The sequence below is a fragment of the Micromys minutus genome (assembly GCF_963924665.1).
Source record: "Micromys minutus genome assembly, chromosome: 3".
In the NCBI taxonomy this organism is placed as follows: Eukaryota; Metazoa; Chordata; class Mammalia; order Rodentia; family Muridae; genus Micromys; species Micromys minutus.
The window spans coordinates 93293555-93308470 of record NC_137972.1 but is presented as its reverse complement, the minus strand read 5'-3'; the positions used below and the strand labels follow the sequence as shown (position 1 = coordinate 93308470).

General features: G+C 39.4%; 1 protein-coding gene across 3 annotated transcripts in view; it reads left to right on the top strand.

The window, feature by feature from the left end:
* FBXO11 (F-box protein 11) overlaps positions 1-14916 on the top strand; it is a 69537-nt gene that overhangs the window by 46280 nt on the left and 8341 nt on the right. For 2 of the 3 annotated variants that reach the window (XM_080914477.1, XM_080914478.1), the window contains exons 4-14: positions 803-947; positions 2470-2599; positions 3616-3699; positions 3930-4062; positions 5761-5867; positions 5950-6061; positions 6146-6252; positions 6331-6468; positions 12230-12447; positions 13543-13628; positions 14754-14848. In XM_080914477.1, the coding sequence (XP_080770603.1) occupies positions 803-947; positions 2470-2599; positions 3616-3699; positions 3930-4062; positions 5761-5867; positions 5950-6061; positions 6146-6252; positions 6331-6468; positions 12230-12447; positions 13543-13628; positions 14754-14848 (1355 nt within the window). The remainder of the gene's footprint in view (positions 1-802; positions 948-2469; positions 2600-3615; positions 3700-3929; positions 4063-5760; positions 5868-5949; positions 6062-6145; positions 6253-6330; positions 6469-12229; positions 12448-13542; positions 13629-14753; positions 14849-14916) is intronic. The other variant, XM_080914479.1, reaches the window with a different exon arrangement.

The window sequence follows — 14916 nt, the reverse complement described above, 5'->3', positions numbered from 1 at the left end:
GGCATAGTGACACGTGCTTTTAATCCTAGCATTCAGGAGTCAGAGGCAGGGAATCTGTTCAAGGCCATCCTGGTCTAGAGAGTTTCAGGACAGGGTTATATAGACTCTGATGTTGGTGGTTGTGGTAAGTGAAACTGAAAATTAAATATTATCTGAATATATTGAGTAGTTACTATTAAAATACATCAGAGGCATAACCTTTCCCTATTTAACATATTACAATTTATTTTCATTTTTAACTATGTGTTGTGTGCTTCTGTGAGGAGATGATGGCAGTTGCCTAAGTAAGCTGGAAGGAGGCCTGAGATTGCCTTAAGCTGGAAGGAGGCCTGAGATTGCCTGGGGCTGGACTTCAGGTTATTGTGAGCTTCGGGTTATAAGTGCTGAGAGCCAGAAGTGGGTCCTGCAAGACCAGTACAAACTTAAATGCTGAGCTATCTTCCAACCCCTGTCTTAATTTTATATAAAGGTTTGTTTTTTTTATAGCCAGGCCAAGTGGTATAGCCATAACCCTAACTACTTGGGAGGCAAAGGGGCTGGAAAATGAAGTTACAGGGTGAGTTTAAGACTAGCCTAGGAAGCTTATAAAGACTGCTCTAAACAAAAAACAGATTGTGTGTGTGTGTGTGTGTGTGTGTGTGTGTGTGTGTGTGTGTGTGTGTGTGTGTGTGACTGTGTACATATATGTAGGATAAAAGGAAAATATATCAGTAAAGGTACAAGCTGTTTGTTAGATAAAATAACTTCATTAGTGAGGAAATCATTACTATTAAATGACTCATTATTTTCTGTCTCTTTTTAGCAGCACCTGCTGAACAGTATCTTCAGGAGAAGCTACCGGATGAAGTAGTTTTAAAAATATTCTCTTATTTGTTGGAACAAGACCTTTGTAGAGCTGCTTGTGTGTGTAAACGCTTCAGTGAACTTGCTAATGATCCAATTTTGTGGTGAGTGAAACAAATCTTTACCTTGAAGGATTGTATGTGATGCAGAAACTGCCAGGGAAGGAAGAGGAAGTGCGGGCTTCTAGTTACAGCTAAGTAATTAAGAGAAAATTAAAGTGTTTATAAATTCTGTTGCCTAGGTATGGTAAATGTGGAGAACTTGTTAATCCAAGAAATAGTTCAAACCAACCAGGAAATATTTCTTCATTTACAAGTTCATAACAACCAAGAGATTTGAGAGGAAGTCTTTTTATTTATGGAGTGGGATAGAGTACTGAAGACAGAATCTTCTGTTGCATAGGCTGGCCTCAAAATGACTCTGTAGCTGAAGCTGTCCTTAAACCACTGATCCTCCTCTTTCAGCCTTGGATGCTGTTGTATGCCACCACTCCCAATTCATTTTGTTTTTACAATGGTTTTGTTTTTATGAAGCAGAGTTGAGGTTTAACAGAGATATTTCAATGTAGACAAAGTATCAGTGTGAAGAAAGAGATGCTCAGAAGAAAGTAGGACATGAGCATGGGTGTGGCCTTACCAGAGAAGAATCTGGCGAAGTAAGATATACCCAAGTGTTAATGCAGGCCTCACCAGGGAGTGCTGCTTCATGGTAAAAGCAGAGCTAGCTGGGTGTGGTAGCACACACCTTTAACCCGTCCCCAGAAGAGGCATGGGGATGCCAAAGAGAATTGCAGGCCAGCCTAGGCCACCTAGTGAGACTACACACTGTTAATAGTGAGAATGTGTACTGGGTGGAGAGGCTGCTCAATGGTTAAGAGCACTTACTGTTCTCAGGCTGGTTGTTCTCAGCACAACTGGTTGTAGGGTTCTAGTATCTTTTCCAGCTCTTCAGGCCCCACACATACGTGCTGTATATATGCAGGCGGAACACACATACATAGTTTTTGTAACTTTTAAATTTTCGTAATTGTTTGTTTGAGGCAGGGTTTTTCTGTGTGTAGCCACGCTGTCCTGAAACTTCACTCTGTAGACCTTCTGGCCTTGAGTCTGGATCTGCCTGCCTCTGCCTTCAGAGTACTGGGATTAAAGCTATGTGCCACCACTGCTCACCTTTTAAAAATAATTTTTAAAAATACTTAATCAGCTGGGTATAGTGCCACACACCTTTACTCCCAGTACTCAAGAGACACAGGTAGATGTGCGGTTCTGTGTTACTGGTCTACAGAATGAGTTCCAGGACAGGACAGCCAAGACAACATAGTGACATTCTGTTTGCAAGGGGAAAAAAAAGAAGGTATTTTGTCTGTATACTGGTTTATGTCTGTGGTCCCAGCTACTCAGAAAGGTAAGGCAGGGCACTCTCTTGAATCTAGTTGCTTAGAGCCAGCCTGCACCACAGAGAAGACCTGCACCACCAGTACCATCTCAGGAACGCTAGCACATTAATTTCTATATCGTGGTATTTAATTTAGCTATCATTTTTGGTTATTCAGCTAACTTATATTTAATATTTTATTAATCTAGAGGATATTTTATAAGGATATCTTTGATTCCTTTATCCCCTCAGGAAACGATTATATATGGAAGTATTTGAATATACCAGGCCTATGATGCATCCTGAGCCTGGTAAATTCTACCAGATTAATCCAGAAGAATATGAACATCCAAATCCATGGAAAGAAAGTTTTCAACAGTTGGTATGAAATGCAGAAAATACAGACTTACATATTTGTAGATACATTTTAAAAATAATAATAAAGTAATCCAGAGAGAGGTGGCTCAGTGGTTAAGAGAATGCACTATTCTAAAGGACCTGAGTCTATACCCCAGCCCCTCACAGGCAGCTCATAGCTTCCTGTAACTCACTCCAGGGCGGCCAGTGTCCTCCCTCTTCTGGCCTATTTTGCCAGCTGGACTCACACACACCCACACACAACTATACATGATTTAAAGCTTTTTTAAAAATAAGTAAGTGTGTCTAAGACTAGAGTGAGTCTAAGCTTCAGGCACACTAGCACACAGGACTGAGGCAGGAGGATGAGCTGAGGGCCAGCCTCTGTCACAATGTAGGAAGAAAGCATCAGCAGCATGGACAGTCAGGACTGCAGTGGAGCTCTTTAAATTTGTACATGGAGTAGTAGGTTTTAGTAAGTTAAACATTCTACATGTAGCTTTTTTTCCTTTTTTCTTTTCTTTTAAAGCAAGGTCTCACTGTGTAGCCCTACAAAGGACCCACCTGTCTGTACTTCCACTGTGCTGGGGTTGTAGACATGCTCCGTGCCCTTCACAGTTGAGTTTTCTTGTAGCCCATCAGTTTGAGTGGTCCTCAGCTGGGGTGATTTTGCTTCCTCAAATATCATGGGACACTTGATAGTCTTGAGATACTTTGTCAAAGCAGAGGAGGGCACTTACCTTTAGTATTAAGTTTGGCAGAGGCCACAGATACTCCTGACCCCCTCCACTTCCTGGGGCAGCTCACATGTCAAAGAATTATGTACCCCAAAGTAATAGTAAATAATGGCAAAATCGAAAGTCCGCTTGTCTTACTGTGTAATAATGAATAGGTTTCTTCATTGTATTGTATGACTAGAAATTAGGTGGGACCATTGTAAATTGTTTTATATTTAATAGTGTAATACTTTGGTACATTGATTTTAAAATACGATGGTTTTATGACAATAGATGATGTTTTGTCTTATTTTTGACATCTTAGTATAAAGGTGCACATGTAAAGCCGGGATTTGCGGAACATTTTTATAGTAATCCTGCACGATACAAAGGAAGAGAAAATATGTTGGTATGTTTGTTTTTATTTTGTAATTGGCATATGGGGTTTTGTTACACTGTTTTCAAATAAAGATGTCTTTTTTTTTTAACCTCCCCCTCCTTGTTTCCCTTTTCATTGTTATGTGACATTTGTCTGTACTTGTATGAGCACATCTTGTCGTTTGTATTTTTATGGTAGTGACCTGGTTCTGTATCATAGTAACTGTTCTGTACTGACATTTTTATTTTATTTTTTTCTAGTATTATGATACTATTGAAGATGCCCTTGGTGGAGTACAAGAAGCACATTTTGATGGGCTTATCTTTGTTCATTCTGGAATATATACTGATGAGTGGATATATATTGAATCTCCAATCACTATGATTGGTGCAGGTATTTTGAAACTCATTATTGTTAGAACTTTAGTATTTTGTTCATATTAGTTCATTTACATACTCAGTCTTTTTTTAGTGTTAGTGACATAGAATCTGGTCGGACCTTGCTAATACCTTGATGATAGGAAAGCAGAGCAGTGGAGATATTCTGAATACTTTAGAGAAATGAAAGTAGGAAAGAACAGAGGTATAGGTGCATGTGGGTTTTGGTGTCACTGGTTTCTCCAGCTGCCTTCAGTTACTCAATTAAAGAGAAAAATAGGTCTGTTATTTCTCCTTTGAAAACAAGCATGCTGTGTTCTCTAGTTTAGTGTTTTGTGTTGCTGGGGTTCAAACGTAGAGCCCTGTGTGTACTCACTACACAGGCTCTCTGCTGCTGAGGTCTCTCCCTAGCACTAATGCTTTGGTGTATTGCTTTTGGTTTTTAGATTTGTTTATTTTATTTCATGTGTTCCTGTATGTTTGTATATATGTGCACCATGTGCTTGCCTAGTGCCTGCAGAGGTCAGAAGAGGGTGTAAAACCCTCTGGAACTGGAGTTAGGAGTGGTTGTGACAGATCCTGAGTGCTGGAACCTGTACCCAGGCCCTCTGCAAAGGCCCCTCATCACTGAGTCACATCTCTTTGCTCTAACCCACTAATGTAATGTTGGGTTATCTCAAGAATTGACTCCATATTTGATTTTTTTTTTTTTTTGAGAATACATTAAGTAGGCCACTTTAAAGGTAGGTATTATTTACTGATGAAATTTTCATTTACTGACTCTCTGCTTCCCTACCAAATTTTTATCATAAAGAGGAGAGGGATTGAGAGTATATTGTTAGTCTAGCATGTCTGAGGACCTGCTCAAGTCACCTAGCACCATCATTCCCCTAAAACAAGAAAATTCTGCTTCTTTTAACTTTAAATGTTCAGCTTTAAAAATGGATGTTATATTGAAAGTTAATATAAAGAGATCAATACCCTGAGCTGCTGGTTTTTGTTTTTAATTTTATTTTTTATGTATATGAGTACTCTGTTAGCATGTGCATCCACGTGCCACAAGAGGGCACCAGATCCTATTACAGACGGTTGTGAGCCAGGTTGTGGGGATTGAACTCAGCAACTCTGGAAGAGCAGCCAGTGGTCTTAACCACTGAGCCATCTCTCCAGCCCCAACTATTTACTTCTTAATACACATTTGATATTAATACTGTTTATAGTTGAATTTTATTAGAAGTATTACTATATTTGAGTTTGGGTGCAGTGTTATCAAACAATATCTCCAGTAAATATGATTAAATTTGTCATAGATACTGATAAAACATAGTCAACAAAAAGCTGTTCTGCTGCTTAATACTGATGTCTTTTTAATTTTTTCATGTGTGCATGTTTGTGTTTGGGCGTGTGTGGAGCTGGAGCCAGAGGCAGTTCTGAGCCATATGGGGTGGGGGCTGGGCATTGAACTCAGGTCCTCTGGACGAGCAGGAAGCACTCCTATCACTGAACCCTCTCCAGCACAGTGCTCAGTACTGTCTTAAATGCCCCTGTCGGCACCCTGGCCCTGGGAAAGAGGAACTGGGAGGATCTTAAGTTTGAGGCCATCCTGAGCCCTGCCTTTTGCAGAGGGGTAGGGAGGAGGGTGGAAATCCTCTCTTTACAAATACCTCACTGACTGAACAGAATACAAGCTGTATGTTTAAAATGTCTTCTACAGCACCTGGGAAAGTTGCAGACAAAGTTATCATTGAAAACACTAGAGATTCCACTTTCGTTTTTATGGAAGGTTCTGAAGATGCTTATGTTGGATATATGACAATAAGAGTAAGACAATTTTCATTCTGAAATACTTTTTGAATTTGGTAATTGAGCAGTTGTTACTTCAAATAAAATTTCTACATTTCAGTTCAACCCTGATGACAAATCTGCTCAGCATCACAACGCACACCACTGCTTAGAGATCACGGTCAACTGCAGCCCTGTCATCGATCACTGCATCATCCGAAGCACATGCACAGGTGTGCGCTCGCCTCGTGCTTCCTGTAGAGTGGGTTCACGGTGTTGTTCCTTTGTGGGGTTTCTAACGAATATGTTTCTTACAGTTGGTTCTGCAGTATGTGTCAGTGGTCAGGGAGCATGTCCCACTATCAAACACTGTAACATCAGTGACTGTGAAAATGTCGGACTTTATATAACAGATCATGCACAGGTACTTAATTTGGACTTTTTAAAAACTATTCTATTAATATTTTTAAACTGCACTAATGTTTATTTCTCACTTTTGTAGGGAATATATGAAGATAATGAAATTTCTAATAATGCATTAGCTGGGATTTGGGTTAAAAATCATGGGAATCCAATTATTAGACGGAATCACATTCATCATGGACGTGATGTTGGTGTGTTCACATTTGATCATGGCATGGTAAGATTTAGTCTTATGATAAAAGCTGGTTCTGCCAGTTAACATTTCATACATCAGTGTTATTTTGTATCAGATTATCTGAATTGAAGAGTTATTATTATATTTTTAAGTCATACAATATTCATTCTATTAATTTACATTCCCAAAGCATTATATCCAGTAAATTATGTTTATGGTAGACCCAGTTTCTCATGTCTGACTGTAGAAATCACATGGGTCCTCTGGGGAAAGGCCATGTGTCTGTGTCTGTTCATACTCTCCATATCAGGTACAACAAGAATCTCCAAAATGAGAAAAGAAGAAAAAGCATTTTTAGTCAGCACTATAGATAATCTAATAGAGCTGATCTGTAGTGTTTATGCTTCGCAAATAATAGTCTCAATTGCTGAGGGGTTTGTTGTTCTTTTGATTGTTTATTTGGTAGGCTGCAGTGTTGAAAAGTCAGACCTCAGACCTGGAGAACAGTAGGCAAGTGTTCTCTCCAGCCTCTCATTAACTTGGTTTCTGTTTTATTCCTCCTTTTAGAAAGATTGTATGATTATGTGCCAATATCCTATAATCTCAACCTTGCTAGTCAGAGGCAGGGAAATCCAGAATCAAGGCCAACCATGGATATATTAAAACAGTACTAGGGAAAAACAAAGCAATACTACCAAGCCATCTTTAAACAAGCAGAACTTATCGAGCATTTAAATTTGGCTGTTTATTTTACATAATTTTCTAGACTTGACTTTTAGAGTTCTCTAAGGTCATTATTCCAAAATAGTGTTAATATGTAATCCCAACACAGCGGAGGCGAGAGTATCACCACAAGTTTGAGACCAGTCTGGGCCATGTAGCAAGTTCCCAGCAGGTCAAGCCTACACAAGACTGTTTTGATAGACGGATATCATTTAGATGTTCTTTTTTGATTTAGTGTCTGGTTTTCCTTGAAGTAATTTTCCTGTCTTCACACAGCATTTGCCAATCTGTTGTATGCATCAGAGACATGGGAAAGTGGTGAAAAATAGGACTGGAGAGCTGACTGCCGTGCTGTGTTAGTTACACTCCCTGAGCACAGTGGGGCCATGGCAAAGAAATGTACCGACCCCAGGTGCACTGAGCCATGATGAATACCATCTTTCAGAAGCTGAGTTCCTACACTAGCTTAGCCAGTGTCAGTCCACATGTGTAGACATATTGCCAACTCCTGTAATGTCGGCAAGCAGAAAAGCAGCCTCCATGCTCAGAGAGTGGAGGGCATATTTATTGAATAATAGAGTTCTTTTACTGACAGAGAGGGAATCTGGATAATTATTAGGAGTGTATTAAAATAAGATTGTTAAGAAACTATTCTTAAGCTGAATAGTGGCTCAGTTGTTAAGAGCACTCTTCCAGAGTTCAATTCCCAGCAACCACATGGTGGCTCACAACCTTCTGATACAGGATCACGTATTGGTAATAAGTCCTAAACTGTTGATTCTGTAATGGAAATGTGTGTTTATGGTTTTGCCTGTGTTTTCTTTAGACTGTATCCAGTATCATATTTATTTATTTATAAAGATTTATTTATTTATTCTATATAAGTACACTGCAGATGTCTCCAGATACACCAGAAGAGGCATCAGATCTCATTACAGATGATTCTGAGTCACCATGTGATTGGTGGGATTTGAACTCAGGAACTCTAGAAGAGCAGTCAGTGCTCTTAACCACTGAGCCATCTCTCTAAATAAATATTTATTTATTTATAAATACTTATATCATTCACAAATGAGCAGAGGTGCAAAGGTGAATTGTAGCCTTACTACAACAAGCCCCTCACTTATGAAGAGCCCATGGTGGTGATTAGTTCACTTTAGTTCACTTCTTCCATGGCAGGAGAGCCCTTAGGCAGGTTTTCTGGGTGTTTGTTTACAGATTTGTGTTTAGAAGTATCACAACAGCATTTTTTTTTAAATTAAAAGCTCAACAGTGTTAATGGATTGACAGTCCCATTTAAGGTTAATGAAAGGATTTCTAACAAATTACAATTATTTAGGGAAAAGAAGTGTTTCTATGGCCTGTCACATCTTTTGGGTTTGCACTGTCCTGCGACACAGCGTGTGAGGCCGGATCTGTTAAATCTGTGCTCTTCCACTCGGCTCTGCTGCAGCTGTCCTGGGAAGTCAGTCTTTGACTCAGGGCAACCTTTCTAGAAGTACGAAGAACATCAAACTAAACACTAAACTACTTACTTGCCTATCATTTATCTGTAGATCCACTGGTCAGTTTTTAAGTTTTCTTTCTCTGTACACACTACATGCTTCCAGTTTAAATCCCAGTGATCATAAAATGAACCCTAAGGATGCTCGGGGCCGGGGAGATGGTGGATGGTGTGAATGGCTGCTGCAGTGACAGGAGAAGTACACCGCTGGTACTGTGACACTGTGTCCCCGGTCTGAGGAGGGAGGACATTCGGAGTACATCCTCCTCACAGGTTCCCAGCAGCTCATGACTACAGCCCCAGGGAGACCCAAGTGTACTTTTTAAAAATAAGGTGAACCAAACTGAGGAAAACCCCTATACTGACCCTAGCCTACACACTTGTGCACAAATATCTGTTTTCTTCATGTCATGCATAGAAACACCCAAATGATTTTCTGCCTTGGGATTTTAAAAAATAGGGTTTTGTTGTTGTTGTTGTTGTTTTGGTTTTAATATATTTATTTAATGTGAGTACACTGTAGCTGTCTTCAGACACACAAGAAGAGGGCATCAGATCCCATTACAGATGGTTGTGAGACACAGTGTGTGTGGCTGCTAGGTCTTGAACTCAGGACCTCTGGAAGAGCAGTCAGTGTTCTTAACTGCTGAGCCATCTCTCCAGCCCCCCTTTAAACTTTGGTTTAAAAAAAATAGGAAAAATAAAGTTTTGCTACAACTTGAGAGCTTATCGTTGTTAGTTGTGTGTCTGACCACCTCTTTTAAAGAGTAAGGAACTAAATACACATTTCAACTAGCTTCCTCCCCTTGCTCATTAATCTTTTTGAGATGAGGTCTTGATGTGTAGCTCTGACCAACGTGGAGATTACAATGCAGATCAGGCTGGCCTTTCAACTCAGAGAGATCTACCTGCTTCTGCCTCCTGGGTGCTGGGTCTAAAGTTGTACACTGACGTGCCGCCCCCCCGCCCCCCAGTGTGTATAGGTGTTTTGCTTTCATGTGTGTGTATGTGTGCATGCACAATATTCACATAAGCCATAAGAGGACATCATCCTCTGGAACAGGAGTTACAGATGGTTATGAACCCTATGCATGCTGAGAATTGAGCACTTGTCCTCTGCAGGAATATCTGCTACTCTTAATGGAGAAGTTGTCTCTCCAGCCCTGTACAATCTTAGTAGTTCCAGGCCAGCCAGGGTTACATAAACATGTCTCAGTTCTCCTTTGATCCTGTTTGCCCATTCGTACTATCTGTATTAGCCTGTTTTATGTCTCTGGTAGCATAGTTATCACAGGCTGGTGTGGAGGAAGCTGGTTGTGACCCGGGGTTCTGGTATAGGATTAAGTTGCTGCATTTGATCATAGTGTCTTGTGAGCAGAAATCCAAAATTGTCTATAGCATACTATATGCCAAAAAAGTATGAATGTTTTCACCCTGGTCTCTTCTTCAATCATAGAAGCTCCACTTGGTGGTCCTGTCTAGTCCTAGTCACTTTCCAGAGACCATGCCTCTAAACATAGCTGGCTTAAGGTTCCAAACATTTGGGGATTTGGTTTGAGGAAGAAGTGTGTTCTGATATTTTTTGGGTTGGGTTGGTTTTGGTGCACATATGAGAGGGGCCCCTACCTATAAAGAGTTATCTGCAGCTCCTCTCCTCCAGGTCTTTGTTCCCTCCTCCCTTCAATTCTATGTAATGTGTGTATATTCTGCCTGTGTACCATATCTATGTAGTGCCCATGAAGAGAGGGTATTAGATCTGCTGATAGTTGTTGGTTCTGGGAATCAAATCTGGGTCCTCTGGAAAACCAACCAGTGGTGCTCTGAGCTCCTGAGCCATCTCTCCAGCCCTTCCCTAAGTCCTAATAACTGCCAATGGGAGTTTCAGAAAGAAGCCAGATATCTTTTTAACTTCAGTAGATCCTCTGCTTGACTTAGTAACATTTGGTACTTAAGAACTATACTCTAAGGACATTCTGTGGTAACATTAACTTAGTGTCCTCTTTATTCAGAGAATGTAACATTTGGAAGATGGCTTTGTAATAAATTAATTTATAATTTGGGTTATGGACCTTGATTTCAATGAAAATAGCCCTTTTCTTTTTTTCTTTTTCTTCCTCCAATTTTACTTAATTTTATTTATTTACTTAAAGTCAAGGTTCTATTATGTATCATAGGCTGCCCTTGAACTTAAGATCCCTCCCTTCCTGTCTTTTCTGAGGTCTGGAATATAAACATATACCACTATATTTTGGTTCTTTTTTTTTTTTTTTTTAAATTTGGAGAGGTTTGTTTCATGCTGAGTTTCTTGTACTTCCTCCTTTGTGGTAATTAATAAAGATGACTGCATAAAATTATAAGAGCTTTTATAGCTTTATATTGTAAAGCAATATATAGTGAATATAAATTCATATTGCAGATTGGCTTTACTGAACCATTTTACATTAATATGGAGTTATATCTTAACAAAATAGACATAGTTCTTTACATTATATTTTAAAGCAAAATGTAGCTTGTTTCTTGTGTTAGGATGAATGAACCTTGACTTATTTCTAGCTTTTTTTTAAAAGACGTGATCTCATATAACCCAGAATGATTCCAGACGTCTTATGTAGCCAGGGCTGGCCTTGAGCTCTCCATTTCCTGCCTCTGCCTCTCTGTGCCTTCCAGATGCTAACATCATAGACCACCACACTGTTGTTTGTAGGTCAGTGTTTTGTTCATTAATACTGGTTTTGAAACTAAGCCTCTGTGGTGCCAGCTAGCCGGAACTGCTGGGGTGACGTAATCCTCCTGCACCAGCCTCCAGAGCATCTAGGCCTCTCTGTTGCCCCTACCTAACTGTAGGTCATGTTTTACAAGTTGATTTATTGGAACTTTTTTTTCATGCTCTTGAGGATCAAACATAGTAGGCATTTTATTTTTCCAACCCTCCAACCAATCTGTTGTAATTGGTTATATAAGTGTTTTGTTTGTTTGTTTGTTTGTTTGTATGTATGTACCAGATGCATGCTTGGTGCCCACAGAGGCCAGAGCACATATATTGGCTCTCTTAGAACTTGACTTAATGACATAATTGTGAGCCACTGAGTAGGTACAGGGAACCAAGCCCAAGTTCTCTGCAAGAACAGCAAGCGCTCTTAGCTATTGAGCCATCTCTTCAGCCCCAGTTTGTTGGTATTTATAAAGGCAATTAACATGTTTTTTTTTAATGACTTTAGCCCCTTGGTAAAGGATAATACGTTTTAAGTACATAATTACGTTTGTTGAATACAAATTTCTATATTTTTCTTTCGTATCTTTGAGTGCATTCATAGTAACTAGAAAATTTGCTAGGCAGTGGTAGCACATGCCTTTAATCCTGGCAGAGGCAGAGACAAGCAGATCTGAGTTCCAGGCCAGCCTGGTCTACAGAGTGAGATCTAAAACAAACTAGGCTACACAGAGGAACCTGGTCTCAAAAAAAGGAAAAAGGAGATTTGTATTGTTTCGGTATTTGAACTTTAATGTTTATTTTTCATTTTTGTTTCATTTCTATTTAGAGAGTAGCCTTTACATAAAGATTTTAACTTTTTCCAGGGCTACTTTGAAAGTTGCAACATACACAGGAACAGGATAGCAGGCTTTGAGGTGAAAGCCTACGCCAATCCCACAGTGGTTCGATGTGAAATTCACCATGGGCAGACTGGAGGAATATATGTCCATGAAAAAGGAAGAGGACAATTTATAGAGAATAAAATCTATGCAAACAACTTCGCAGGCGTGTGGATTACCTCAAATAGTGACCCAACGATAAGGTATTTGCATAGTTACAGATACAGGTTGGTTTTGTTTGTGTTTTTTTTTTTTTACTTCCAAGAAAAGTGAAGATACTGAACATTAACTCTTAAAATATTTTTGTGTGTGAGGCTGGAGAAATGGCTGTTAGGAGCCCTGGCTGCTCTTTCAGAGCAGGACCTGGATTCAATTCCCAGCACCCGCATGGCAGCTCACACTGTCTATAACTACCACCAGGGAATTCAACTCTTTCACACAGACACAAAAGCAGGCAAAACACACATAAAATTTAAAAATCTATATATAAAACCAGTTGTACAGTATACACACACACTAAACATCTGATTCCTGTAAAATGTGTTTTTCTGAATGCATCTAAATGAGTAACTATTTCACTTTTTTTTTTTTTTAATTTTGTTTGTTCTTTTATGAGCAGTTGAAAAATGCTGTGTTGCCTTGTTTTAGTGAGGTACCTGGTGTTCATGTATTTGGTTGGCTTTGAGCTCAGAGGTCCACCCACCTTTGCATCCTGAGTGCTGGGATTAAAGGCATACACTGCCACGCTCAACCGTTTAGTTTCAAATATCAAGTTATCTGCTGGCTTTATGAAAATGTATTGCAAACTTTCATTATGTATTTCTAAGCCAACTAAAAGAAATTGTTTCAAAGTGATATTTGAAATACTATTTTGGAGCTGGGAGTAATGGCAAATACCTGTGTCCCTATCACTTGGGGATCAGAGGATTGAGGAGCCCCACAAGTTTGAGGCCAACCTGGTCTGTATAGTGAGTCTCTAAAAAAAAAAAGAAAGAAAATCAAATTCAAACAGCAAAAAGAATATTATTTAGGGTCTGAGAACATAGCTCAGAGCTTGCCCAGTAATAGCCAAGTCTCTGTATTAGTTCAACATTGCAAAAAGTAGATATAAATAAATGCTCTTTCATTTTCCATAATAGGTGTTTTGTTTTTCAAAGCCCTTAGTGTAGTAGAAAGGACTAAAAGAATTTTGAAATATCTAATCAGGCAGCCACATCTAAATAATTTTCATATTGCCACAGATGGTAAAGTAAGTTTTACTAAGTATATGATTTCTTTAAACTCGTTTCACATTATAGGGGGAATTCTATATTTAATGGAAATCAAGGAGGAGTTTACATCTTTGGTGATGGACGAGGCCTTATAGAAGGAAATGACATTTATGGTAAGCAAATGATTTTGTTGTGTGTATGTGTGCACGTGTGCGTGCCTGCATATATATGTGACATATAGATTACTGAATGAGGAGACAGGTGGGACAGGCTCAGTCCTTGGCCTCTACTTTTCTCAGAGCTACCCGGACATTGCTCTGCTCTTCATGCCTCCTGGGTAAACCCACCCTCTGCTTGATGAGCTCGAGTACTCTTAGAGACCCTGAGCCAGTTCTGTCACACACTAGAGCAGGAACACACCTCGGACCATATGTCATAGATGTGGTGTTTGCTGAGGCGCCTTTATTCGCTCACACACTCTCTGCAGCCACAGCCCCAGGATAGTGCAGGTCTGTGGCTCTTGATCTTTCGGTGGGTGGGAGGAGCACAACCATAAGAATAGTCTGCTTTCTTGATGTTAGCAGTAAACTGTTTTGAAATTCAGTGCGAGAAGTGATCTGGTTCTTTTAAAGTCTCAATAAAGGGGTAGAAAATGGCTTAGCGGTTGAGAGGACCCAGGTTCAATTCAAAACACCTACAACCATCTGTAAACTCCAGTTCCAGGGTATCCATGAGTCCATGATCCATAGACATTCATGAGAATATAATACACAAAACAATGATAAAACTTAAGAATATACAAAGTTTCAAAGAGTATTTGATGCTTAAACATTTATTCAATGCCATGTGTACAAGGTACTATCCCAAATACATTTTCTAGTGTTTATGTGTGTTTATGATTTTCTTGCATTCACTAAATATCTAATAATATTGGTTGAAGTTCAATTAACTTTGAGCTCAGTAGATAAGGGAAGTACCCCTTACTAAAGCTTTAATTCAGCATACTGATGTGCCAGACACATGGTATTCACATTAATTTTATGAGATAGATACTAATATCTCTACTTGTTAATCAGAAACGGGCATGAAGAGGCTAAATAGAATACTTGACAACCTGGTTTGATCCCTGTTAATCTGCCCACATCTCTCCATCTACTTATGCTCTATTCCCCTTAACTTTGTCTTGTAATACTCACTGAAGCTCTAGTACATGAATCTCTACTGTTACCTGATGTCAGATTACTCCTCCATTCTTCTAGGTTTGAAACATTGACTTTGTAAACTTTATTTTTAAATAGGCAATGCGTTAGCAGGAATTCAGATTAGGACAAACAGTTGTCCTATTGTCCGACATAACAAAATTCATGATGGACAGCATGGTGGGATTTATGTGGTAAGTTAATGAATGCAGTTATGTAATCTCATGCATGAATATCAAGGACCAAGGCTAGGCATGTGCCT